This window comes from Fulmarus glacialis, unplaced genomic scaffold, assembly GCF_000690835.1.
Source record: "Fulmarus glacialis isolate BGI_N327 unplaced genomic scaffold, ASM69083v1 scaffold45063, whole genome shotgun sequence".
Classification (NCBI taxonomy): Eukaryota; Metazoa; Chordata; class Aves; order Procellariiformes; family Procellariidae; genus Fulmarus; species Fulmarus glacialis.
This window is the reverse complement of record NW_009203173.1, coordinates 8776-36397: the sequence shown is the minus strand read 5'-3', so window position 1 is coordinate 36397 and position 27622 is coordinate 8776. Positions and strand designations below refer to the sequence as shown.

Here is a 27622-nt window from a genome sequence, read left to right as displayed (position 1 = left end):
GAGTTTCTTCCCTCACATTCCTGTGTAATAAAGATCAGAACCTGGTTCCCATTGTCGAGAATTTGTGACAGTTTTAAATTAGTAATTCAATTTAAAAAAATCTAATTTCTTTGGCTCCTCACTATGTGGAAATAGCAATATACCATGACACCCCTACAAGATCAGTTTGCATCTTTTTTTAAGTTTTACTAATTTTTTAAAATTTTTTGTGCAATTTTTATTACATTTTCTGACTTCCAGCAGGAGATATGAAAATGTGAAACATATTTTTCTACTTTCACACTATTTCTTTTTTTTTTTTTTTTCACTTTATGTTCATTCTAAGTGTTCTTTATTGGAGTGAGTGTATGGTGTTAAGCTAGATACGGTTTTTGTACTCTTATGATTATCTGCTTTGCAAAAGTAACTTAATTTTCTTAAGCAATATTAGCATTCACATTACTTGGCACCATTGGCAAAAAAAAAAAAAAGACGGGGGAAAAAAAAAGAAGGAAGGAATAAATAAATTAAATCCAACCAAACCAAACTCCTGGTAGCCAAAATCAAATGTAAACATATCCTTTTTTTTTCTTTTTTTTTTCTTTTTTTTTTTTTAAAGTAATGTTGCTCTGCCTTTTTTTCCTAAGTCTAAATACAGTAGCTCTTTTTTGCCATTTAGTCATGCTTTAGCAAAAATGTTCTTCTAAAGAACATTTAAAATAAAGTTTCTTATAGTGAAATAAAGTTTTTGTTTCATTTTACAGACCATAGCCACTAATGCTTTGCTTTGTTCATTTCTTTTTCTTGAATTCATGCACATATCTCTGTTTTAATATATACAGTATGTACAAACAATACATCCACACTCTTCTCGTTCATTCAGACAAAACTATACAAATAATAATTTTATCTTGCCAAGTTATTGACCCTTTGTGAATAAAATATTTAGTAATTAATCAATATATTCCCTTTCAAATATTTTTTTCTCATTTTCCATTTCTACCTTCTATATATACAGAAACTGCCCAGATTTTGATGAAGTAGCCAAAATAAGAAATTTACTGGCCAGAATGCAGCACCACTCTGATCTTTAGGTGGTATAAAATGTCCAGGCAACATATGTATGTGACTCTGCAAAATGACAAGAGGTTTGACAAGTACTTAAGATAAAAAGCTACATGTTTTACAAATTATTTTAAGAACTTAATTAAAATAATAGTACATGAAGGTAAGGCTCAAAAATAAAGTGCTGAATATGAGAGAAAGTACATGACAATTGATATGTTTGCAGGTTCTAGTAAAAATACCAAAAAAACTTTTTAAAACTTGCTTAAGCTACTCTCTCCATTCCTCATGCATTACCCGTTTATCTCATACACCAACCCCTTCTGTAAGTTCCCACGGGATGTATTAAAAACCTGCAGATTTAAAAAGTTGCATTAAGTGTGCTGTAGAGATTTAAATAAAACACAAAGGACGGAAGTGCGAAGGAAATGAGGATGCATGGACCCAATAAAGATGTACTGATCTAAGCCCCTCCACTGAGACTCTCAAAGCTTCAGTTTCTTGGAGATGACTGACAGGTGCAGGAACAGCATTCTTGTGTTGCTTGTGCATTCCCACCTTTTCTTAACAATATTTTTGGTATAATATTTGTACAGTTCCACATGTTGTTTAATACAGCCCTATATGAAAAGGATAATTAATCGCTTCTTCCTTCTCGGAGAATGAAGCAACTCACAATTTCCTCCTGGTGTCTTTTGTTTTCCACATGATCCAACAGAAGATTGAGTTCCAAGATGTCTTGCTGAACAAATTAAAAGTTGTCCATGAAAGTGCAAATGCAATGACCAAAACATTACTGTTAAAATCCTGCAGCTGGTATTTCCAGAACTGCAGTGGGTATTTTTGTTGTTGTTGTTGCATGTCTCTGCTAAAAACAGAAAATGAAAACAGTCTGAAAAGCAATGTCACATTGCTACGGGATGCTGCTGCGTATCTTCAAGTTCCTTGGCCTTTTTCAATTCTTTCACTCTGAAAAAACAAAGAGGAGCTATATAACACTTCTATTGCAAATCTCTTTCAAGACAGAAAAATCAAAATGATTCCTCACTCTAACCTCCCGTGCAAAAGAGCCAGCTCCCAGAGAAATTACAGGAGGGTAATACGTTCCTGACTCCATAAACAGTTGGAAGCGCAAGAATGGGCCACTAGAAATCTGAGACAAACACATTTGGAAAGATACACTTATTTCCAGCTACTGTTTTTTCCTGATACTTGTAACTACAGCTGGACTTCATTCTAGTATCGGCCTATTTAATCGCTTGGGGTTTTTTTGGACTGCTGTTCATTAACTGATTTTGCAGGTGCCTGCTATTCCAGCTGTTATGGCAAAGGGGATTTTCAGTGTTGACCTCTTTTCTCCATACATCGCTGAAGCAGCGACAATTTGATGTTGTGCCCAGCACAGTAGAGGAAAATCAGTCTGTCATACTTACAAGGGAAGCTTGATGTTCATACAGAATCTCACATAAGAAAGCGTTTATGTGTGAGTAGAAGGAACTGGTATGGGTGTGAAGAAAGGTTATTTACTTCACGCTTATTCCAGCTGCTAGCAGCTGTATTTTCTAGCATGTTGTTGGTAGTAGATTCATGTTTTTTCCCAGCCAGCAGTGGAGGACACTGCGTGCCAAGGGAGATGAACCTACAACGTGGAATAGTCACTCTCCCTAGACGTGGCCTGATGCTTCAGTTCTCAGCTCTTTAAAATGCATGCAATACGTTACCTCCTCTAGCACATGTCAGCATAAGAACTAAATCATCGCTGAAAGCTGAAATAATTAAAAATTAAATTAAAAGGATGAAGAGAAGGGAATCATTTCAATCCCATCAAATAAAGCAGAATTCTGCATCGGTGCTGGAGTAGCAGCAATCCTCTGCTTAGGCTGACAAACTGGCTGCGTATCAGTGAAGGCTCCCTGCAAAGGAGCCAAAACAGATCCACGGGGACTTCCCATGCTGCCTCTAAACCCGAAGGCAGGTGCCCAGCTGAACTTGCGGCAGCTTGGCTCTGTCTCCTTTTGCAGGGAGCTCCTTTCCAATGTGATGTCTTTGCCACCTGCTTCCACGTGTCTCTCCTCCACTACCGTGAGGGGAGCACCACCCCAAAAGGAATAGAACACAGCCTAAATTAAGGTGATTTAGCAACGCACGTACGGGCCCAACTGATGTAGCGAAAACCTGAAAGGACAAATAACGAAGGTATGGTACAAAGAACCGTGTCAGAGCTGCAAGTCCGTGTAACAGAATCCAACTAAGAGTAAATGAATTTAACAAAGCCTAAGTAAATGTAGATAGTAAAAGATGACAGGAGAGCTAAGCAGCAGCAATGCCAGTTTGCAGCTTCTGTATGTAGACTTCCACTCACACATCCTCTTTCGGCTCTTGCACCAGCCTGCTAATGTAAGGATATGATGAAGGCTACAAACTGACCTCTATAAATACACCTCCATTTCACTGTTTTATTTATTCATTTTTCTGCACATACTATTACTCAGAGTCACAGTCAAAAGGGAGCTGGCTGCTTTTAACTCTTTGTTTTAGCTGACTCAAAGCTCTAGCACTCAAAGCCGTTCTCTTTATTTGGGAAACTGGGGGAAACAGGAGTCAATAAATAAATCACACTAACCAATATGCAGGTCAGACCTTTGCTAATTACCTTAATTCCACTGAACTGTTTGAGAATATCATGTATGGAAAGACAGAGGGCTCTGCTAGTCCAAATGCACATGCTGTTTTCAGAGCCTGAAGACCTACATCCGGGGGGCCACGGCACTCCTCTGAAATCCGAGTCCAGCAGAGGGGTGCCTCAATACAGCTCTCCCAGATGCAGAAAAGTGCTCTGGTCCCCAGGCTGAGGAAGGGGCAAGGCAGCAAGCAGCACCACTGGTTCTGAATTCCTACTTGGGCAGTGCCGTGCTGAGCCTAAATGCCTACTACAACTTTACAGAGAAATTTTCTACGGGAAAATTTTGGCTCTATGCAAGCCGATGTCTAAAAGGCCATGCTGACATCAGGGCAGTGGGGGCTTCAGCACCGCACAGAAGGCAGCAGGCAAGCCTCTGCTCGCCCCCAGTGGGTGATGACGTATTACGGTGCTACCTGCTGGGTAAGTCCAGATCATCTTTTCATTACAGGAAATATAGGAGGACCGGTACAGTGAACTGAAAATGCTCACAAATAACAAACTGACCGTCTTCAGTACATTTAGTTTTCTTTCTTGCAGCAGAAAAGCAGCCTGTCCCTTGAAATTATTACTAATATTTCTATTCTGCACCGCTTAGAAGCAGAAGGTGAGCCAAGATCACTGCTGTGCTAGAAAAATATGGTGTGCCTCTGTGCACTAGGCAATTTTTAAGGCTTAGATTAACTATGTTCAAGAAACCATCTATTAATGCATGATTTGCAGTGCAACTTCCAAGTGTTTTCTGTTGCACTTCAGTACTGTAATGTAAAATTAACCTGTTATGATAGATCTCTTACTGAGAACATGCACATTAGATAAGCTGGTGGCTCTTTCACTGAGACATGCTATACCTTAGTTTAGCACTTCAACATGCAAAGACTACACTAACGAAGCACTTTTGCTAGAAGAATGCAAGACATGCTTTGCTGCAAACTTCAACCTACAGCATGCAATATCTGTACTGGTGCAGACCTATTGAATCTGTTTAACTGGAACACACATGCCAACGGAAGTTAATTACTACAGCACTCAACATTTGCACTAGTACAGATCCTGTTCAGAAATATGCAACACTTTTCCTTGGTCAAGTGTACTTTACATTGGTTTTCAGGCTTATAAAAATGTTGCAAGTGCAATGATAATTACTGCTTAAAAACACAAGCACATACTAGTACAGAATTACCCTACAGCAAAGTTACAGACTAAAATTTGTCATGGGTACTTTACTGAAAGATGCTGTTTAGTATGTAATGGCTTAAAACAAACCCTGCATTCTACAGCATTTATAAACTTAAGCTTCAAGATGATGACCATCCAAATTTATTAAGCTACCACATTTTTTTAATTAAACTAACCTCTGTGTTCAGTACACATAATTGTGCATGTGTTACATTAAAAATGGGAGTGCAGGTAGGTACTACAAGTCCTTTATTTGTATAATACACTGCCCGGTAGGTATGAAGACCTGTGGTCTGCGGCTGACAATCTCTCCTCCTCGCTCAGAAGAGCTGGCACTGAGAGGCCAGAGAAGTTCTCCCCTCTCCCGGCAGCAGGCTTGAGGCAGCCCTGCTCAGCTGTGGGATCTGCAGCATAGCACAGCCAGAGTAGAACTGAAGCAGTACTTGGATTTGATTTTGTTACAGCAATATAAAGTGTCAATGTGAGTGTGGGGCTAGTATTTCCTCTTCATTAATGCTTGGTGTAATAAACCCTCTGAATTTTCAAATGCAGTTAAAAATACAGTTTGACCAGGGAAGAATTTTGGATTAGGACCCTTGAAAATAGAAATCAACTGAGTAAGTGCTGCTAGGAGAGCTTTTAAGTGAACAATATAGCATTGCCTTCATGCTAGAAGACAATCTTCTTTGGTTCATATTTTTCCACTCTTAAATTCAGGTAGGGGAAGAGGGCCAAAGTGTAGCACCTGCAGTTACAAGCATTAATAAACGGCTCTAAGAAAAAGAACACTACTGGAATTTATAGAATGGTGCAGCAGAAAGGATGTTCTCAGAGAAGATGTTTCAATCCAGTTTGGTAGACTTACAGTAAGACTTTTCTTTTTTTAAATTACAGAAAAAATGAGAGCGCTGAGAGCAAGTAATACCAGCAGGCCACGTGCTAATGGATGGCGCGCAAACCTCTCCAGAGGTCTACAGGCATTGGTATGCTGGTTTGGATCACTTCTGGACATGCCTCCAGCTGCATGGGGACTGGAGGTGAGGACAGTTCAAGTGAAGCATGGCTGCAAGCCAGAGCACACTAGAAAGGGTAACAGGCTCTGGCTGTTGCAAGACTCCAAGCAAGAAGTACCATCCTACTTCAGCAGCTACTGAAACCATGCACAGAATTGCAAGGACCGTTAATTTGGTTTTGCACTGATGAAGCCTTCAACAAAAACCTCCTCAAATAACATTTCCTCTAGACAGTAAGCGTCTCTAAGGTACAAAGTCATTCCCTCAGCAATTGCTGAAGAGCAGATGGACGGAAAAAGCACGTGCAATAGAGATGACCACTGATAAGGTGTCTGAATCACAGCCGTGGTGCTGACGCACAGAAAGGGAAAAGAAGATGATTTCAACTCTGAGCTTTGAACCCTGACACTCGGGAGCTACGTCCCGGTTCCCAGATTGCTCCAGCCAGACAAAGCTTCTGCCCTTTGAACTGCGTTACTTACTTGGACACCATACAGGAGGTTGCATCATTACGTGCTGAAGCGATGTAGAAAGCAACAGCCCCAGAAGCGAGCAGCAGCTTCTCTCCCCACATGCCCTCCCCAGTCTTGTATGGGAGTGCATCAGCAAATGAATTAGGCCTACTTAGAAAAAGTTACAGCAAACGATGGCTTCATGGGTAAAGCATAACACAAAGCTGCTTCATCAAATTTACTCCATAATGCCCAGCCAGGGAAATGTTTAATGAATCTGAATGCTGAAGATCAGTATAAAGGACAGGGTGCAGCCAGAGAAGGCTGTCTGGTGAGTTACCTGTTGCTCTGAGAGCTGAAATGGCCTGTGGGACATTTAAGAAAAGGGAGCTCTTGCCTTTTTCCAGATATCTCATTTGGGCAGCAAAACGAAAAAGACAGAAAGGCCCAATAAGAATGACAACTCAGAGCACGCAGTCTGCGATTTAACACACACATTTGAGCTCCAAATACATTCAGCCCCTGCAAGACGTAAATGAAGAAATAAATTACTTTGAAAACTTTTGTTGCAGGTACAGTGACGTAATCCCCATATTACATTTTCTCACATCGTCCTGAACTTGAACAAACGGGACTTTTCAATCCCTTAAAATTTTCCCCCATTCTCAGTCTTACTAAGAAATGTAAGAAACCGTGTACTTAAATACAATGGCTGCTGCATAGCACATATTCAAAACACACAAAAAATACAAGTCCTAGGTGCACAGGAGTAGAAAAGGGTTTGTTGCTGAAATGCCAAGAGAAGGAAGGGTATGCAAAGAACAACAAAATATAGTAGGTGTTGTTTATTCAGGTATGAAATAAAGTTGTACTTACCAGAGGAACTGACTTCGGGTGTTACATGCACACTCCCCAAATCAGAGAGCAGCATTTAATCAAACCGTAAGAAATAGGGTGGGGGTAAGGGGATCTATTTTTAAATGAAAGATGCTGTGAATAAATACATTCTTTATTACTTGTGATCATAGATAACAAGCACACTTGTTCTGTCCCAGAGAGGACAAAAGTTTCCCTGTAGGCAGAAAGCGATTGGCTAGCCTAATGACATGAAAAGACTTGCTCCTCGTGATCTGCTCCAGATCACCTGCCTACCAAGAGCATGGCAGAGAGGTCACAGTTCAAGGAGCCATGTATTTTTGTTCATGTCCTGTATCTGGACTTTGAGCAAAGCTCTCCTCCACAGGAGGCTACAGCAGATGGTCTAACCGATGAGCAGGGAAACATTTGTGTAGCAGGCACTGTGATTAGCTGAAATTTGTCCACTTGAGTGGGTTCCCCTGAGATGAAAACTATTACTTAAAGGCAATAGTAACTGGATTTGTTTTTTTTTTCTTTCTTTCTAGAAAGTCTCTTACTTTCTACTGCAGAAAGATAGCAAGTTTTGTCTCAAATAAGTTGGTCAATAAAATCTCCCAGCTCTCCCTCTTTACTGATCCTGGTGTAATGTAACCTAAATAATTCCACAAAAATTAATGAAATCAATTTGAAAAGAGGTTTTCAAACTGAAACATGGAGGCACACGCAGACTACGTAAGCACGGTGTCAGTGTACAGAATACATCAGATTTGCGTACTACAGACAGACAGATGTTTGACGTATGTTTGCATGCATTCCTTCAGCATACGTGGACATACCAGCTTGTGCACATCGGAAGGGCCAGAAATACTTTTCTTATGTGCATGCATGCCAGCAGTGTATTCACGTAGGTGCTAACAGAATGCAAAGCAGCAAAGAATCATTTTCTGTAACAGACTTATTTTGGTAGAACAGCAGCTAATACATGATAGTTCATAGCTTGCTTTTTCCAGATAAGCAGAGAACTCCTCAATTTCCCAAACAAACCCACATCACTTGCCATTCAAGACGAAACCTGCAAATGCTACTAAACTTCCAGAATCTGCTTCCTGCTAATTTCTCACACGCTGTTACGTACACAAAGCATTAAAGTGCAACAACTATTTCTCCTCCAATGCTGATGACAGGCCTGTCAGCTGCACCTAGAGCAGAATCACCATACAGTAGCTACAGAGCGTGCCCTCAGGGGTGGCCTCTCCAGCTTCGCTCAAGTCCAGGGAGCCATGCACTAGCTGTGGGCCTGGACCCTGCACTTGCTCCTCTTTACAGTCCCCTCTATTTAGCGCACTGACCATGCAACACAGGTCAGTTTTAGTGTATCTTGAGATTGCAGCATGCATCTGCTCTCTTAAGTAGGAGTCCTAGCCTTGAATGGAAAGGCAGAATAGCACAATTGCTTTATTCTTCTACATTCAAGTCATACGTTGCACATTCTTTTCAGTTTTGAATCCAACTAGCCCACTTTGGTATGCACATTCTAAGTTTAAATTATTTTTCCTATTCATAAATCAAAGGTCTTAAAACATGTCCCCCTCTGTCTGGCATGCAAAGGTTACACACAGTGCTGCTAGTGGAGAACGCAGCACGGCTTCCAGCCTGTGCCATTCCCAGCGCTGCAGAGCGCACCGAGCAAGGGCATTCTGTGGGCAGCCCGAGCCCGCGAACACCGGCGCAGCAGGAACTGTGCTAGCATGCCTGCGTGCAGCCAGCCAAATCAGTTAAGCAGGAATTCTCTGGAGAGAAGGAAGACTAAGAAGAGAGCACCAAAACTGCAAAACTAGGAGTAGCTGGAGGCAGGAATATGTTTTGAGCACAGCAGCATCTAGCTGCAAACATTCACGCAAGTCCCTTTTCTTACACACTGTGGGACGTGGTCCACGGGTAGCCAGACAAAACCAGGAAAGACTGGGAGACCCCCAATTATCTCCAGGTAGTGTTAGAGAACAGGTCTCACCAGGAAGCCCCCTGCTGCAGAATGAGTCTGAGGCAGTGCGGGGAGAAAAACATATCCTCTGCCTCTTCCCATCCTGCAACTCCCATCTTGCACCAGTTTCTTCCAATTCTGCTGCCTTTGAAAGGGCTTCACACCCTCGACAGAACTGTAGCATTTGGCTATTGCTCAGAGAAAAGACAGAGCGGGTGCATCCACCGTTCTGGCTGGCATGGGCCCCGCAGCTCAGCCTTCTCTGTCCCACGACCCATGCTGGGTGGCTGCAAGGCTGGCTCCGCACTTGCACACCACCGAGTTCAAGGGTTCCTGCCGCAACAGGCGCAGGCTGTGTCGTCGGGGCTGAGGAGCTGCAGCTCCTTGCTCAGACCCACCTCGGGGCAGGAGGAGGGAGGTCAGGACACCGCCTGCCAGGGAGGGAAGGTGTGCTGTTGAGCCAGCCCCAGCCCCAGGCAGCTCTGCCCTGCAGCATACTGCTCTACTGGCTGCTAAATAAAATGTCGTCATTTGTCTGCAGCATTCATTACTGTCCCATGGATACGGTAACTGACCCTAAGATTGAAGATGGTTAAACTTGTTAATGTTTCTTCCTATAAAAGTAGACACTTATATCCTTACAACAGAGAAAGGTCGATTTACCTAATCAGAATGACTTTTTTTTTTCCTCAAAGTTACTTACAATGAATTTTATTTTTCAAAAACAAATTATGCTTGTTCTTCAAGAGGCTTTTGAAACCAGACACCCAACTGGAGACCAAAAATTACCCGCCCTAGTTATACACAAAGCATCAGATTAGTGAAAACAAGTCATCCAGTCAGTCCACCATTATGTGAAGACAAGCTATTTTTACAAGGTTCCTGAATTAACCTGCGTTAGTTGTAAAACACATTACCATACGTGCTAAGACCTGGAGCTATAGTTTTCCGGCTAACAACTTCACAGCGCTGGTGTCTCTGCAATCAGAAGTAACGATTCTCTTCCTCCATCAGGGCAAGATCCACGAAAGCAGCACTTAAACAGTTAAGGCACATCGGGGCCTTTGTTCCCATTTCATCCAATTCTTACTTCATTTGCCATTAGTAAAGAACCCAAATTGTTACTTGTAAAAGACTGGGGATATGCAATAAAAAATGGTAGCACACAAGTCATAGTTTGGAAGGAAATGTCATTAGCTATTAGCTTAGGCACAATAGTTAAACAAATAACGATGCCTCCAGCAGGCTTAAGCTTGATTCATACTCTCACTCTTAAGTCATGAAAATCATCTCTGCAATTCAAAGTCAGCAAAACTCCACGATCAACAATTCAGTGTTCTTTTCTGAATGTTACGTGGAAGCAGGAGTCCAGGTCATCCCTCCCTCTGTCTCTCCTCCCTTGTTGAAAGGAGTAGTAATAAGAACACAAATGGTGTTATTTCCAAAAACTGCAGTTTTTGACAAAAACCCTACTGTCCTACAACATCTCAAATGCAAGACAGTACTGAGCAGTCCTGCTGACAACTCAGGCATGTGCCTTGAAAGCTACAGCATTCCCTTCTCGTACAGGGACTGTGACCTGCCATGGGAATGCTTCGGCACATTCCCACCCTGCTGTCGGGCAGCCCACTAATGTGACCGAGCACAAAAGCAAGTGGACTCTCTTCATGCTGAGAATGAGACTCCTGACAGAAGCTCACTTGGCACTTACTATAACACAGCATCTTCATCTTCATTTCAGGTTTTTTGTTTTCCTTCCCACCATGTAGATTAACAGCTGAGAGAAGCAGTTGTCAAAAAGCTGGCCCTACTAAGGTATCCAGACCTGTAACTTACCGAAGACCAACTTCTAGAAGATAAGCGTTGGTGCTTAACCACCTTAGGGAGTAAAAAGCAGTATGAAGAGCTCTTCTGCTTCTCTCTGGCTCAGGGAGAAACAAATACCCATCTAGAGTAGGCTGCATCTGTACTGCAGCTTCCTACAATCTAGCCTGAACGCTGTTGCAGTCCTATGACAAAGGACATTGTTACTCATTGAGTGTGTGTGAGTGCAGACCCCATCAAGTTCCAAAATCTACTAACAGCCATTTTGGATACTGAAAAAATATCCCACCGACAACACCACCTGAGCATGCCCATGATGAATATACATGTCCTTTTTCACATACTCATGCACTGGTAACATCTACTGCGGAGCTCTGTCCTGTTATAAAAGCAGCAGTGTTAGTCATTGCAGTAGGGTTAGTTTATACAGGATTCTGTTTTATATAATCAATGGAGGTGAAACTTACTGGCATATCTTACTGGCAGCCCCATGCAAGCAAGCAGAAAGCAAAAATATTTAAAATGGAAGAGAGGAACTGGCTAGCAGGCAGCTACACTCACCCTTTTGTACAGCCTATGGTCCACCAGTGGGCTTCAGATTGCAAAACAATACCAAAGAGCTATTAGCACACACATGGCAATAACCGTACCTTACCAAGAGCTTCACTTCAGGGAGGAGGAGACAACACTTCTGCTTGCCTGGAGAGAAAGAACCCTTCCCACTCCTGCCTACTGGACGAGTCCTCTTTACCAGGGAAGAGCAGTCCTGTGTTTAGGTGTTTTAGGGCAGGAAGTAATAAGCAAGTAAAATAAACCCAATACTGTCATGCCTGTGGCATTTCTAGCTGCATCCTGCCTTCCCTTGCAGTAATCGTCTGTTTTCTATCTCATTCCAAATGGTACTCCATAAAAACCACTGCAGATCATAATCACAGCCTAGCAATGGTGTAGATACCTCTCAGAAGAGTAAAATTTTCCTAAGAATCGGAGAAAGAATAGGAAATAGGGGGTCACCTTCCCAGTGAAAGCTGACCATGGACCATATATGGATTCAGCTCAGCAAACCCAAACCTACTTTGGAGCTCTTGGATTTCCTTGCAGCTCTAGATGTCTCATATCTGTCATCACTAAGTAGGTGGAGTCTTTCCAAAACCATTAAATACGCAAACCCTTGATTCTGCCTCACACAGGATAGCGTGCCCAGAGACAGCTCAACTCACAGTAGGTGTAATGGCAAGTTTTAGGCTGAAAGTTAGTCAAGTGCCAGCTGTCAGGTCCAGGCACCATGGGAAGATGGGCAAAGCTCTCCTGGTAGGCCAGAAAGTTTCTGTTTCTCTTTCTCAACAAACAACGCTTCTGCGACAAGTCATGTTGATACCATGTTATGACTGATGCATGTTTTTCACCAGACTTTTGAGAATATGACAATAGATGGATAAATAAGTTTTTTTTTTTTCAAAGTCAAAAGGAAACAACCCATGTCTGACCATCAGAATGACTGCTGCTGCTGTATGACCACTTTTGTCTCCATGACACCTGATAATATTCAGCTACCAGAGCTCCAATATCTTCTCTAAGAATACATTCGACCAAAAGTTACGTTTCTTTTCTGATTTTCATCAACGTCTACGCATCCGTTACTGAGAGAGCTCCAACCGCAGAACCTCTCTCATTAACTCTCTTAAAACAATTGAAATGCTGTCTGATCAGGCAACAAGCGTAAGTTCAGGAGATCAGAAAACACAAGACCAACATGGCTACTGGATCCTCAAGCTGATAGGAATCATGTTTGCGCTGCTGAGCCTTTGCGCCAAAAAGCTAATAAGCAAAGCAGGACAAAAAGACCATTTAAGCTGTTCTGAATGCTAGCAGAGAAAGAGTTCTCATAATTGGCTTAAAGTAGACTTTGATCAATTTAAAAAGGAAAAAAACAACGAACCACATGGTTGCCAGGGGAAAGCCTGAGTAAATCTTGCCTAAAGGCTACAGAATAAGCTCTTATTAAGAATAATTAATTGGCCCAGCAACAGAATCTGCTTGTGGACAAAAACCTAGGTTAAACAGTTTCATTTTTTTTACGGTTGAACTTCTGAACTTTAAGAATTTCACTTAGCTCACTACCCTTATGACAGACTGCAAGTGGCTTTTACAGCCTCCTCCCCCACCTCTGTCTATCAGCTGACAGAAATCTGCCACAAGATCCTGTTTCTTTGATGTTCCTGTGCATGCTCTCTTTTCTCTCACTCCCTCAGATTTTCCAAAAATATCTGTCATTTCTATCCCTTGTACTGACAAGGCACTGTGGTTTAACAAGTGGCTCCATAGTGCCATTTTTATGCTACAGAGCATTAAATAACATTAGATGTTAGTTGTCATGGCCTGCCCCTGGATGTTCAGGAGCTTGGATGGCTGAAATATTTCTTTATGGAGCCTGGGGCTTTCTTAGTTTCTTGTTTATAGCAGCAGCGTGCTAATTCTGAGCATTTCAAGAGGAGTCTGTGATGGGATTCCAACAAGCAGTACTCCTGAAACAGTGTGTGGGGCTGTTTGCCTAAGTACCAGTCACATCAGCAGCAGCTGTATCCTGTGTAAACGTTACACAGGACACACAGCAGACTGAATGGATATAATTAGGAGGCTTATATAGAGGTGGTTTTAAATTTACTTAACATCCTAATTTTTATTACTCCATCCTTAGAAAGAGGTAAGCAAGAAAAGTCAAGCAGTGAGGAATAAATGTCATTATTAAGACACAGAAAAGAAAATTCAGAAAGCCTGAAGAAGAGCAGATGAGAAGGAAGCAATTCCCTCACCTTCCACCTAGTACCCCAGTGTACAGGCACCATGAACAGGGCAGCTCAGAAAGGGGGTTGCAGAGGCAAGCTTGGGAAGGAACGAACGTGGGTGGTCTCGCCAGGATATGGCTGTGCTGGGGAAAGCACATGGATCTCCCCCTTGGGGTGGGGGGCAAGGAAGCAAACGGGTCAGTCTGAGTCAGCTGAGATGCTGAAGCAAGTGAAGCTCTGTTTTAATAAGCAGATCTGTATAATTTCCAGTATTATACTTTTCCTTTGCAGTTGTTTACACAAGCAAAAGACTTCAATCTGTTTGTCTTCAAAATCCTGCGTGGTAATAAAGCTCCAAGAACCTGATCTGCGTGCTGCTCTTCACTGAGCGCAAACAAGCATGGGCACCAGATCTCTCTCTCTACAGTACCAGCAGCCAGGAGAGTCCGAGGGTCCGTGAGGTACTCCCTCAGTGTGATCCCAGGATCCCAGATGCAGCCTAACTGCACAGAGCACGAAGTGTTTTGGAAAACATCTTTCTTTGCAACCGCTTGCTAGAGCTTTTTCGGCAAGCAGGAGGCATACGGGGAAAGCTGCCCAAACTTGTCACATTTCTCAACAGTTCTGCAAATCTAGTAGGCTGGTAAATTTATGTCTTTTTCAAGCAGATTCTAAATGCTGTTTTTGTCATTTTGGTAAGTCTTGCTTTTATTTTTAGCATTTGCCAATGCCAGAATGCTCCTGGTTAAAATTTGTGTCAATTATCAATATTAGTTACACTAACACAGTTTTAAACCCTTATGATTGCTTGGAGAAAGTACATCACCATGAATGTGTGATCGTGTTTATTTCAGAAGGAAAAGCAAGGCAGTTTTGAAATACAATTAACATCCTCAGTGGAAATAAGTTACTTTCTTCTTTTGTTGCATCCTAGCCAAGGAGCATGGGCAAATTCTCAAGTAACCACAACCGCTAACGAAGTGCCTACGGACACAGACAGGACTGCACTGCTGCAGAAAGTCAAGTACTGCGCAGTGTGACATAAGCCAGAGAAAGCCTACTGACAATGGATCCCCACTGCTGCTTCTTTTTATTTCCCGTCTATAAATACCCAAGACCTAAACCTGTCTCCCAGAGATGCACAGCAGCAGCGACCATGCTGCTGAAGAGAGAGGAGGTGAGGTTGACTACAGGCAAAGGGAAGGGTCTTGCCTGCAAACTTCCGTGATGCAAATGAGTAGGGTCTCACTCTACAAAGGAAACAGGAGATGCTGAGAAAGAGGAAGGCAATGAGCTGAAGGCGGGAAAAACTGCTGGATTCATGGGCAATTTAAGCCCTGGACAGCCTAGGTTACTCGACAGCTGGAGACTTAACTGAGCGTGGTTGAAGTGCATGGCGCGTCCTGGACATTGGTGGGAAACCCAGTGATACAGCTAGTTGTGAGGTATTTTCTGGGCTTGTGTGTGAGAGTTGGCCCCTGGCAGGTTGACCCCGGAGCCTCCACGGATCGAAATGGGCACGTGGCTTCCCCAGGGACTGCCTGGATCTCAAGCAGATCTGTGAGGATACAGAAGTTCTGAGCCTCTGCCTGCTTCAGCGGGACATTCTGTACATGCTGTCCAACAAACACAACAAACCTTTTGGTCTCTTCCACGTGCCCTGCTGAGAGCAAGAAGCCACTTGTGCTTCTTCATGAACAACTGTGGCTGTTTCAAGTGCATTTGGAATTGGCCTGGAAACTATAAAGCCCTCTTTCTTGTCCACACATGTTACTTCCCACTGAACCTGCAGGTAAGGTGTCCTTCCACAACACAAGCCACACTGACCTTCTGCAAACTGCAGCTCTGAAATCCTACAAAAAGTACCGAGTCTGTTTCTAAAATCAAGTTTATCACATGCGCCTTTGCCTCTCAGAGCTCTCCTTGTTCAAACATCACTGGGCTGAATTAGACATGCTTCAAAATGCATCAAGTCTGACCAGCTCCTGAGTAGATGAAATGCATGTATGGTGAGAATGGAAGGAGCAGAGTCAGAAACATCTGAATTCACTTTTGTCTAGGCAAAGTTCCAGTTTGCAACCTGCTCATATATGGGATCCTTTCATTGAAAAATCAAAACAAACACCCTGCGTGTAGCACAGTACTGGTATGGTAGTGCTAGCTGCTGCATGTGAGCACTTTGGCAAGCCTGCGCAGGTTCCCACACTGGCAGGAGATGATTCATCTTCATGTCTGTGTCTGTACTGCCAGCTTACTGAGGTATGTGTGGAGTGGCTGATGTGAACTAACTTGTCTGCTGCTCTGTTGGCACATTCCACCTATCCACATTAAAAAGAACCTGCATTTGATGAGAATTTACCAAATGATCCTGTGACCAAACTAAAAGCATTTCCAGCGTATACCAGACATCGCCACATTTTGCACTTTCCCACATACCATGAATGCTTTGTGCAGCACTTACAAGCTGTAGCTATGATTCAGTAAGCTTTTTTCCAGACTTCCTCAAGTCCAACTTTTAAAGTCATGTGCCTTGCTTTGCTCAAAGTTTCCTTATTCTGTGTCTGCCCAACACAACCTGGGCTGCTTTTCCATATCAGCAATGGAGCTGAACATGATTCTCTTTCAGCAACAGTGCTAAGTTAGAGATTTTTTTTGTCAGTGTATCTTGGAAGCAGCTGGGCTCATTATTTGATTAAAAGATCTGTAGTAAGCTGATTCTATTATCCTTTACATTGCACTTATTGCTGACACACTTGAATATTGTTGCATTGCTCTAATGAAGGGCAGATACCAAAAGATAGTGTCATACCTGTGGCGGCAGCGTCGTAAAAACCGCATAATCTTGCGAGCAGCTTGATCCTGCTTCTTGGTAAGCAGACTGCTTCTAAACACAAAAAAAACCCCAACACTGAAGTGTAGGCAAAACTGGGAAGAATAATACTAAATGCAAGAATAATTATCCTATGAACCACTGTCCTTCTCCCACTGGCTTTTGTCTGTAAATTACAGCACAGCCCTGATGAGTGTAAAAACAATATATAAAGATCCTGGTAGCATATAACATCCCAACAGCTCACCTGAGTTTCTGTTGTACAATGGTGGCTGCCCGACGGTTTTGCCTCCTCTTCCCACATTTTTTGTAGCTGCGATAGTACTGCTGGATCAGCATCGCGGCTCGTCGGCTCTGCTGGAATTTTTTCTGCTCATAATAACTTCGGAATTTGCTCTGGATAAGAATGGCAGCTTGCGTCATCTTTTTATAAAGTGCATACTACAAGAGAAACAAAGAGAAGCTGAGGCATTCTAATAAAACCAGCAAGAAGGAGGTTCCTACGGTGAAAGACTCTTGTGCCACTAAGACATGATGAGAAGCAAATGAGTATCTACTCGCTGATTGGGAACTGTATGAGAAAAGGGTGACAGCAAACTGGAAGAACTGTGAGATTAGGTGCAGAACCCAGTCTGCATCAAGAAAGCAACTACCTGTTTTGCTGCCCCTGGAATAGTTTGACAGGACTGGTTTTATTTAACACCTAGCTAGCAGACGCTCTACATGTACATGCTAATGACCAGATCCAGCTGTACTATACTTATGAACAACTCCGAAACAACCGGAGCTGATCCTGAGTCATGTTTACACTGCTTCATATTTGTACTGCAGTGGGTCTACATTAGAGATAAACCAACTGACTACACCAAAAGGAATTTTTTTTTTCCCTTGCACACGGAAATCTCATTACAAAGTACAGGATACTCATTTCTATGCAGCTATTGTTTGTAAAGAATCATAACAACAACAGCAAGATATGCCCAACTAAGTGACTCTAAGGATAAAGCAGTGTGAATGACTATTCCAAAATGCTAACAAATTAACTAAAACCAAAATATACTTTTTTGTGTCTTCCTTTAAGAATATCTTTTAAACAAATTACTTTTTTTAAGAACAAAATTTGCTGTTCACAAGTGTATTCCACTTTCCTAGGACAATTAACTCATTTCTTGTTTCTATGCCCTAGCACAATACCGCAAAAGTTTTGATCGCTCCATTTAAATCCAAGCATTTCAAATGGAATAACATATGATTCTAACTTAAAAAAAACAAAACCAAAGAAAAACCAAAAACCACAACAGCTAATTAAGCAAGTCTAATATTGAGCCTAAGTCACAGGCAAAACTAAATCTCATTAGAAGTCTGTAAAAAGCATCCACTGAACTTGCAAATTTGCATGAGCAGTCACACACATCCAAAATTCCCTCTGGCACTGTATTATTTCTAGCCCCATGATTCCAAATAAAACAGGCACAAACTCTTAAAAAGAAAATCATCTTTATTCTACATCCTTTTCCTTTTAAAGGACACAAATAGATGGCTGCTTAACAGAAACCATATGCATTCATGCGTATTTTTAAAAGTCCTTTTTAAGACAGAGATGTAGAATAGTGTATAGAATTTGCACTCATACCTCTGAACCAACACTACGACAGAGGTCTTCAGTGTTTACTGATCTTATTTTGAAAGTTTTAACACTTTCAGAACTTATGTGTCTGTTGTTCTTGGATATTTTATCAGCTATGACTTCTGCTCACTTTATCAGACAGATGAGACACAGAAATAGCAGCCACTGCCCTGTATAGGGTCATGTCCTAACATATATCAATGGAGTTTTCCTGTCTATTGGGAAAAAACCCCAAACAAAAAGCAAACACCTCCCCCGCCACCAACACCACCCGAAAGCAAAAAAGCCTCCAGTATCATCACAGACCACCATTTACCAAATTTCACTTTTTGGAATTGAAGCAGTCATTAGGTGCAGTTATATTTTGCCATTATTAACTTCCATTGGTTTTTTTTTTGTTTTGTTTTCTTTTTTCTTTTTAACATTTTTAATTAAATGGATCAGATTGTGGTTTTAAATTAGCTATTTTAAATAAGTCCACTCACGGGCTGGTCATGGTTTTCCTTCCAATTAGCCCAGATGGGACTTCTATGGCTGAGTTACAAACCCCTGAATAGAAGGGTTCAAATACGAAACCGCGATGTGAGCTATGACTGTTCAAATCTAGTCATAAGCCTGTGCTGGTCTCAGTGATACATAATAGACGAATAACATAACAGACGAATAAGGCATGTGAAAGAGAAAATAGCAGTCACTAGATAGACTAGACCCCAATATATTTGCATTCAACTCTAAGACCCACTTAGCTGATTAGCTGCTCCCTCTCCTCCTCTTTTTCCCTCCAGCCGGAAAGAGGATAAACGGAGAAGTCACCTAACCTCCGTGAAGTGGTAAGCCTCAGCTAGCACAGCGGCCTCGGAAAGCTCAGCTCACTTGTGCTGATAGAACAGTACTTTGACTGATACAAAACCATGGTGCAGGAGGAAGCTGTGGATGGAAAATTACCCTGAGAACATGTTATCTCCAGGAAGAGCATGCCTTGCCTCCTGAGTAACTCTGAGAGAAGCTCAGCTGATTCTAGTACCTGGTGAGAACAAGATGTTGCACAGCTGGGAAATCTGTCTTTACAGCAGAAAATTATTGGCCATGAACAATTTAAGACTGGCATCAACTGTCGTGCCTCCAGTACGAGCAGCAACGTACATGAGATGGTGGTCTTAGGAATTCAGGGAACAGATATTTCAAAGACGAATGTTCAAAATACTTTGGCAGGCAGGCAGAATGCAAAGGACATTGGCTGCATGGGTGGGATAAATGTTCTCCTGTGCTCGCTGAATGCCAAGGCAAAGATCACTGAAGGATGGCTAATCAGCAGCAACAAAGGAAAGCTTGTCCTCCAGTAACTGTCTTCAAAACCTTCCCCGCACCTCAGCCCATCACTGCTTATATGAGTACCTGTAGAAGCAGGAGATGACTTTTTTTTTTTTTTTGGTTGTACTATTATATTGATACGGTATGGCATGGCAGCCCCTACGTGTCTCCCATCAGGTTTGATTTGTCACTGATTTCTTAACCACAGCTATTTATTAGTGGATACTATTAAAACATTTCTCTAAATGCCAGGTTCTCCTGGTTTATATTCAATGTGAAAGTTAGTGACCCATGGGGAATCGTTTCCAAAATAGTGTTTGTATTTGTATTACCTTCAAGGCTATCCAAGTAAGCTTAGGGAGAAACAGAAAAATACATAGTTAATATTAGTTCTGCAAATAAAGAATGAAAAAAAAAAAAAAACCCAAACCATCTTCTTTCAAAAAGAAGCGATTCCAGGATCCAAGACAAAGCAGTTTGTCAAGCAGTTTTTGAAAGGAATTAAACTTCCCTATTACAGGAAGCACCACTCCAGAATGACAGCCATGTGACAGGCTGAATGTGAATCATGATGCAGTCACCTAACACTAGAAAGGCTTCCCAAATAAATGTTTTTGAAGGCTGTAAAAGAGCACAGGCATCTTGCCTTTCACTTTACGTAACATGCCGCCAGGCATCAGACAGCTTGAGTCCAGCAGGGTATAGTGAAAAGAGGGACGTGGGCTCTAGCCCCCACAGAGAAGAAAAAAAAAAAAAACCCCACACAAAAAACAAAACCCAAACAAAAAGGAAAAAGAAAAAGTATCTTCTTTTTCTGGGGTTGAGAACTCAGCCTAAAAGCATGTCTCCAATTAGAGTCTGGAGAACAGTCTCAGTCCTGGAACAACTTGCATCAAGCTAAAACATGTGACCTCCCATAGTTTAAAAGTTTAGTATGTGCAAAATAAAACAACCTATTTTTCATCTTCGCCTTTATCAAAGGCAAAACCAACTTCAATTTCACAATGAAATTTGGCAAGCAACTAGTCAGAGAATAGTCTCACCAGGCTATAGCATGCATAAAGGCCAATATGGAACACATCATTGCCCTCTATCTCATAGCAAAAATGCAGGTTATCATCACAAACAAAATCTTTTTAAGGATTCCCTCCAAAACTAAGATTCAGGACACAAATTTTCTTCCCTTTTCAATTTTGCCTGAGCAGAGTATTTCATTACTGCATGCTGAAAAGCATGCAAGAGGAACAGTGGGATAATTCCCATTACAAAGGGCTGTGTTCATGGCACTTAATGTGTGTTTCATAAAATTTCACTTCCTTGATTACCTGTTTGTATTTTCGGTAGCAACGCTGAATAACAGCAGCGGCCACCTCTTGCTGTTCCCGAAGAGGACGACCCTATGGGGAGAAGGAAAGAAGCAGTAAGTAGTTAGAGTGCACCAAAAAACAGGACAGACGATGTTAAATGGCTCACAGCTGCTTGCAGGGCACCTACTTCTGAATCTCTTCTATCAGTGCTACCTGGTCTGGTTCAGGTCTAGGCATTTCCTGGAGGTGTCTCTACTGTCAATTCACATAAGGGACAAACCCTCAAAATTGATCTTTACACCAAGCAGGCAATTAACCAGAACCTCTGGGGTGTATTTTGAAGATACGCTTTGTGAGTGCTGTTCTGGCATAGAAGGCATGTTATGGCGTGGCATGCTCTCTACAGTATGGTAGCTGCTGGGTAAACACCATCAAGCAAATGCTAGAAGCATTGAAAAGGTTATGACAGAAACTGTATTTTTCTCCCAGGAGCGGGTATTACCTACATTTTGTTTTGTAACAAATTATACACTCTCACACCTAACAAGGAAGACATTGGATGTTTTGGCCACGTACCTTGTATTTCCTGAACACTGTCTGGACGAGTTTGGCAGCTTCATAGAGTTCTCTCTGCTCATGATCAGACAGAGTTAACTGTGCAAACTCATTTTCTACCTTCTCGCTGGTGGATGCACTCAGAAATTCAGACCAGTCTGCTGCCGAGGGAAGGCTGGGTTTCTCAAAAGCTATTTCACTGATTGGTGAGCCTGCAGGGCTCAAGCTGGTGTTCGAAGAAGGGGTCAGGGGTTCACTATACAGACTTCTGAAATACCAATCACAGTAGGAATTATTGGCTCACAAAGCACCTGAGCTGGCATCACAGATAAGGACTACATTTCTCAGTTCAAGGCAGAAGCTCATGCTCCCCTCCCTCTCTCCAACCAACATCACACATTCTTGAGCCTGCCTGTACCACATTGCACAGACTTGGCACTGAAAGAGAAGTCACAAGTCAGACCTTGTGGCCACTTTCCCCTCCTGCCTCCTGCTGCATGCACTCCCATTCTTCCATGAATTTGTAGCTGGCAACGATACGTTTGACCACGAGAGTGCAACTGGGCTTGGAACGCCAGCATTGAGTCCCACTGAGAAATAGCATCTGCAGGCTAAAGAATCAGTGCATGCTGCCCAGCATTCAGACCACTCAAAAACCCAGAGCAACTTCACAGCTCTTACTGACCTTATCTGTGCAGCACTTGGCAGATGATCGACATCAGCAAGGTAACTGGCCAGCCAGCTCATTGTGGTGCTCATGGCAGCACTGTCTGTTCTCTCCACCAGTGGTGACTCCATTGGCACAAAATTCTCCCGCTTGATCCTGTCAGGCGTAGCTTCAATAATGTGCTCTGCAAGTGTCATCATGTTCACCTGGTATGGGGGAGAGAAGAGCAAACTTTTGCTGCCTGGTAGCAGGAACTTTGTGCTTGCGTGTTACAGCCCAGCTTTAGACAGACTGCCCTATATTCCCCAAACTTGTGGTAGCTGGAGTCTACTGTTTGTCTCAGCATTGGAGGGAAATTCATTAACCAAAGCTCATTTGCTTTTCTGTCTCTTCTGACTGCAGGGTCTCATATTCCCCAGACCTCTTTTTCATTGAGTGTATGGGAAGCCTAAGAGATCTAGTGAAAGGTTTATGTTTTGCACCTTTACTATATGCTACTGACAGCTGTCACTACTATCTTGTTTCCAAAGGAAAAGTGATTTTGCCACTCTCTCGCCAAGATGTGCAGTAGAGCATGACAGGACAATGAAGGCACATCAAGAGAAGTTAAAACCCTTGCGACCACAGCTTTGTCAGGAATCCTTCTGAACCATATCCCTCTACCCACCAAGGTTCACAGCAATTTTTAATACAGAGAGCAGAAAAAGGTTCTTGTTTTGCAAAGATCTGTGTTACACCAGCAAGATGAGAATATGTCTAGATGCCAAGGCAGTGCATGTAGGCTGTGCTCCCATTACTCTTTTCGCTCAGAAGACCAAACACAGTATCTTTACCCCAGTGACTACTTCTCATCTGTCTGTCCTGCTTCTGTTGTGTTTTTATTTCCTCTATTCCACACCTGGTGGGATTTTTCCTTCCCCAAACCCACTGTCTCTTCTCTACTCTCTTCCCTATCCTTTAAAGTGCAGCGGCTTGGCCTGCAACCACAGCACTGCCTCTCCCAGGTCACCTTGTCTTCATAGGGACTGCTTCCCACTTCCCTTAGTCTCATTTACTGACGTGACCAGGAGGCTCTGCTTTTTTCCTTTTTCCTTGCAAAATTGCAAACAATTTTGTGCATTCTGTACACTGTCGAAGCGTACCCCAGTGCATGACCCTAAATGCTAACCATTAGCCCTTGCATCAGGGTTGAAGGATACCCTTTGAAACCAGAAGAAAGTATACATTGACTGTATGACCACCTCCTTTCACAAAGCACAATTCAGAGTCTCTAAAAGCCTCCAGAGAAGTTTCTCACAGTTAGGCTCCTCTGTGCAGCCACCATGCTCTCTGAGACTGCTGATCTTGGTGCTATAGGTATGTTTACCTGCAAGTCATCCATGTGGTGTAAGCAGTCCTCATCCCCTGCATTGTCCCTATAGGACAAAAGCTCTGCATCCACCATCTCCCTGTCAGCCATCATCAGCACGTTCATCTGCTCTCGTGGGCGTAGCCGATGGGCTACAGTGTCCTTCCCCAGCGCAGCCCCCTTCTGGCTTCCTGCCACCTGCACTGCTGACACACCGATATAAATGTCTTTTGGGTTCCATTTAATGCCTGCTTGGCTGCCAGAGCCCCGGTACCCAGTAATTTCTGGGATGTGCTGGGAGAGCTCCCGGCCATAGTCCCTTATCCCTTCACTGGGGCTGATTGTCTCAGTGGCGGATTGCTTGGAGCTGGAGTTCTGCTTCCTCAGGCTTGGCTGTTCCAGGCTCAGTGCAGTGGAAAGCAGCTTCTCTTGCCGGGCTTGAAAATATTCAGGGCTCAGTTTATGTTTTTTGGGTGCAGGGTAATCTTTCTGAGTCTCACTACTGTAGTAACTGGAAGGTTCTGATCTTGGTCGTCTCAGTTCTGGAAAAGAACAGATCAATGGTCAAAACACAACATGCAACCCATGATCACTGTAGGAACTACAACAGCTTCTGCCGCAGAGCTGCAAGCGGAAGTTTGTGCCATGCTCTAGGACACCCGACAATATGTGCAAAGGGAGTAACTATCACCCAGGGAGGATACTACCTCAACCACTCTTAAGACAGACGCGTCTTTCTAAAGCAGGCATTCACTCCTCTTCCCGATACTTATGCAAGTGCGTGGAGCACACAACAGAGAGCCCACAAGAGAAGAATTAAGCATGGCTACAGGTGGCATCTGCCGCCCAGGTGAGCTCCTTGCCCCCAGGTTTTCACATGTCAAATGTCAGCAAAGCAGTGTATGCCCTCAGGGTTGTTTTACCTGTGTTTGTACTGGAAATCACAGTGACTCCCTTCTGAGGCTCCTGAGAGCTAATAAGCTCACTGTGCCACTGCGACACCCAGTTCTCTGTGTTGGAGTCTGTGCTCGAGGGGCACTGAATCCTCGGGTTTTGCCCAAGCTGAGTTTGCTCATCTCGCTGTAGCTGCTCCAAGCACTCTGCCAACTTCACATGGCCCCGAGACCGGGCAATGGCCAGTGGCAGTCTCCCAAGGGAGTCGGGAATAGAGATGGCTCGGCGGTCCCACTTGTACAGCACAACAGCTGCATCCATGTGGCCCAGGGCGCATGCCCACATCTAAAAAAGAAAAGACAATTGACCCATTGGGTGACTTGCCTTCTCCTTCCTTTCTTGCTAACACAGTGGAGCCTGGTCCCCAGCTCACAAAAAAATTACTCTGATAAGCAAAGCCATAACATTCTTGAACCCCAGCAACTAGCTTTTATAAACGTCCTATCCCAACATAAGATTAGATGCATGTTATTCTTTCCTGTGACAGAGAAACCTTCATCTGCCAAATGAAGCTGACAGTTTGACAGTTTCTTATTTAGTAATAAACATTTTTTGATTTAGCTTTTTTTTTTTTTTTTGGACACTGGCATCACTCTACAGTCAGTCAAAGAGAACAACTTGAAAGAAGGCATGTAGAGCCCCTTCCCCATCACGATAGTGGAGACTAGATTTTGGGTAAAACTCAAACCAGAACCACCTGTCTGTCCCCTTTCCTCATGTTACTCAATGACAAGGTTTTTTCTGTGTGGTCTCTCCCAACAAAATGCCAGGAAGCTGATAGTGCTGTGTCTTACCATTTACACAGCAAGGACACATAAGAAATTTCTACTCTTCAGAGTGTGAAACACATCAGGAAAATAACACATCAGGAAGAACTCCAGAGGGTCCTCAGACTCTCTCAGAAGTTTCAGTCTCTGCTCTTACCAGAGGAGTGCAGGAGAAATGATCCACATTCAAAGGGTCAACTTCCAGCTCCAGATCAATGCTGTCTGCATGTTTGGTGCTGCAGAGGAAACAATAGAACAAATGACGCTCTGTAGCCATGTTAGGATCATTGCCTAAATGCACAGCTTTACCCAATGCACCATACCACAAAGAAGTGGCCACGCATCTGCCCATGACACACATATTTACTACAGATGGTGCCCCCACCATTGGGCTTTAAGAGCATGATACATCCAGTGATTGGACTTGCTCTCTCAAGACACAGGTCCCGTCAGATCAGGGGACAGGAACAAGTTCAGGGACTTGGCTGTTTGTAAGGGACAACCAGAAATCTGGACCAAACAGAGCTTACATATGCTTCTGCCATGCCTGTATTGACACCCAAGAGTCCAACAGGCTGGGTCTTACCGCCATTTGATGAGGGTCTGGATCAGCGTAGCATAGCCCTGGGCAGCGGCTAGGTGGAGCAGTGTCATTCCTCGGAAGGTCTTTGAATGGATCAAGTGTTTGGACTTTGCCCAGCAAGCACGACTCATCATCTTCTCGCACACCACCACCACGCGGCTCTCAAAGCAGCTGCCCAGTGTCCCAGTCCCAGAAACGCACTGAAACACCACACACATCCCAGTTTAACCACTGAGGGGAGCTGCAACCTGCCCTGAGCAGGCAGCCTTCTGCTTCTAGAAGTACTGAGACAGTGGCAAATGCGAGTGAAAGCCAACTGCTGTTAAAGACACCCACAAACCAGACTTCCTGTTTAGGAAAAACTACAATCCTTTCCAACCCCGCCCCCCCGCCCCAAACAAACTCTGGTAAGAAAGCATAAAGCTGCTGTGTCTGGACACAGCAGGGTTCGTACCTGCACCTGTGTTCCTCCGTTCCCGCTCCCATTGCTCCCGCCTCCTACTCCTTGTTTGTGCTGCTGGGAGCCTGTCATTTCAGCCATTCTCCTCTCCATCTGCTCAAGTCGCTCCAATATTGACATCCTGAACTGGTTATCTAGGTGGGAGAAAGCCAGAATAAGGATATTTCCATGGAAAGAAAGCTCAGGTTTTGGCAGCCTACTGCAGGAAGCCACAAACAACTATCCTGGAAGTTACACAGGAGATTTGCTCTGCTTGGCAACGCACAGGGACACTTGCCCTGCAGCATCCCTTTGACTGAAATTCCAGGGAACTTCCTTAGAGAAAACAGACAGAAAAATGAAAAACGCAGGCAGAAGACAGATCCCTTCCCTTGTGATTCTAGCTGTATCCACACAGTAAAGGACTGGGGTAATGCAACTTCTTTCAAAACGCAAGTAAACCCTAAGCAAATATAACCATTCAGACAGCATTTCACTAGGATTGTATCTGTCAAAATACTCTTCATTTTAGAGTCAATCCCCCTACTTTACAAAAGTCCTGAATTCAGCTTGGCTTGCCTCCTCAAACCATGCAATAATGGCACCTGGAGGGAAAAGACTGCTCTGCTTCCTTTTGTGCTTCGAAAAAGGAGCCTTTAAAAAGGCACTTGTGCTTCTTCCCTGACAGGCTCCCTTTCTTGGAAAACAGCTTCAGCCAAGTGCCAGAAACAGATCTACCAGAAATCAGAGTATGGGCACTGATAATCCAGTAACATCATTCTGAAAAGCAGTACAACTCCTGAGCTCTCTGCAGAAGTCTAAAGGCTGTATTAGTTATTTTCTCCTCCTTGCATTGTAACCTAGCACTATGATACAGCTACTAATGCTTGAATAGGGGAGCAGGGAGATTTAGATAGGTTAATAGGACATTGCTAAACCTGATGCTGTAGAGATCAACCCAAGCCATCATTTTGTGTTTAGGGCCAGTCAGTGCAGCTCGAGTGGCTGCAAACACAGAGGACTCCTTCTGTCTTGTGACCCATAAGGGAGAGGCTTCATGCAGCTCATGTGAAGCTGGGCAGGATAATTTTGTGGATAGGGAACACTTAATGAATCTTGCTATCATGCTAACAGCATATATAATAAACTGTGGGGAAAAGACAACTCTCATCCTGTTTGGTTTCGTGCATCCATGGTGATAATGTGGTGGTGCAGAGCACTGATAACCCCAGAAGAAAGCCCACTGACAGTAATAGGAATCTGTACATCAAAACGAACGAGCTCTGATCAGGCTTTAAAAGATGAAGTCTTCTCCAAGTGATCTGGTTACATGCAGAGTCCTCCCTGGAAGGTTGCAGGAGTACATGTATACTACACTCTGCAAGACACAACTCTTACTAGAGGGTATTAGAGATAC

General features: G+C 43.2%; 1 protein-coding gene across 1 annotated transcript; it reads right to left on the bottom strand.

The window, feature by feature from the left end:
- Nucleotides 1–26360, bottom strand: CAMTA1 (calmodulin binding transcription activator 1; the record flags this gene model as incomplete). The annotated part of the gene is made up of 12 exons (XM_009574544.1): nucleotides 1–2013; nucleotides 11593–11623; nucleotides 16627–16701; nucleotides 16895–17088; nucleotides 20911–20982; nucleotides 21469–21715; nucleotides 22133–22320; nucleotides 23481–24004; nucleotides 24386–24701; nucleotides 25341–25419; nucleotides 25770–25966; nucleotides 26221–26360. Coding segments are annotated over 12 exons (2096 nt in total), but the record flags the coding sequence as incomplete, so codon positions are not given.
- Nucleotides 26361–27622: the final 1262 nt, after the last annotated feature.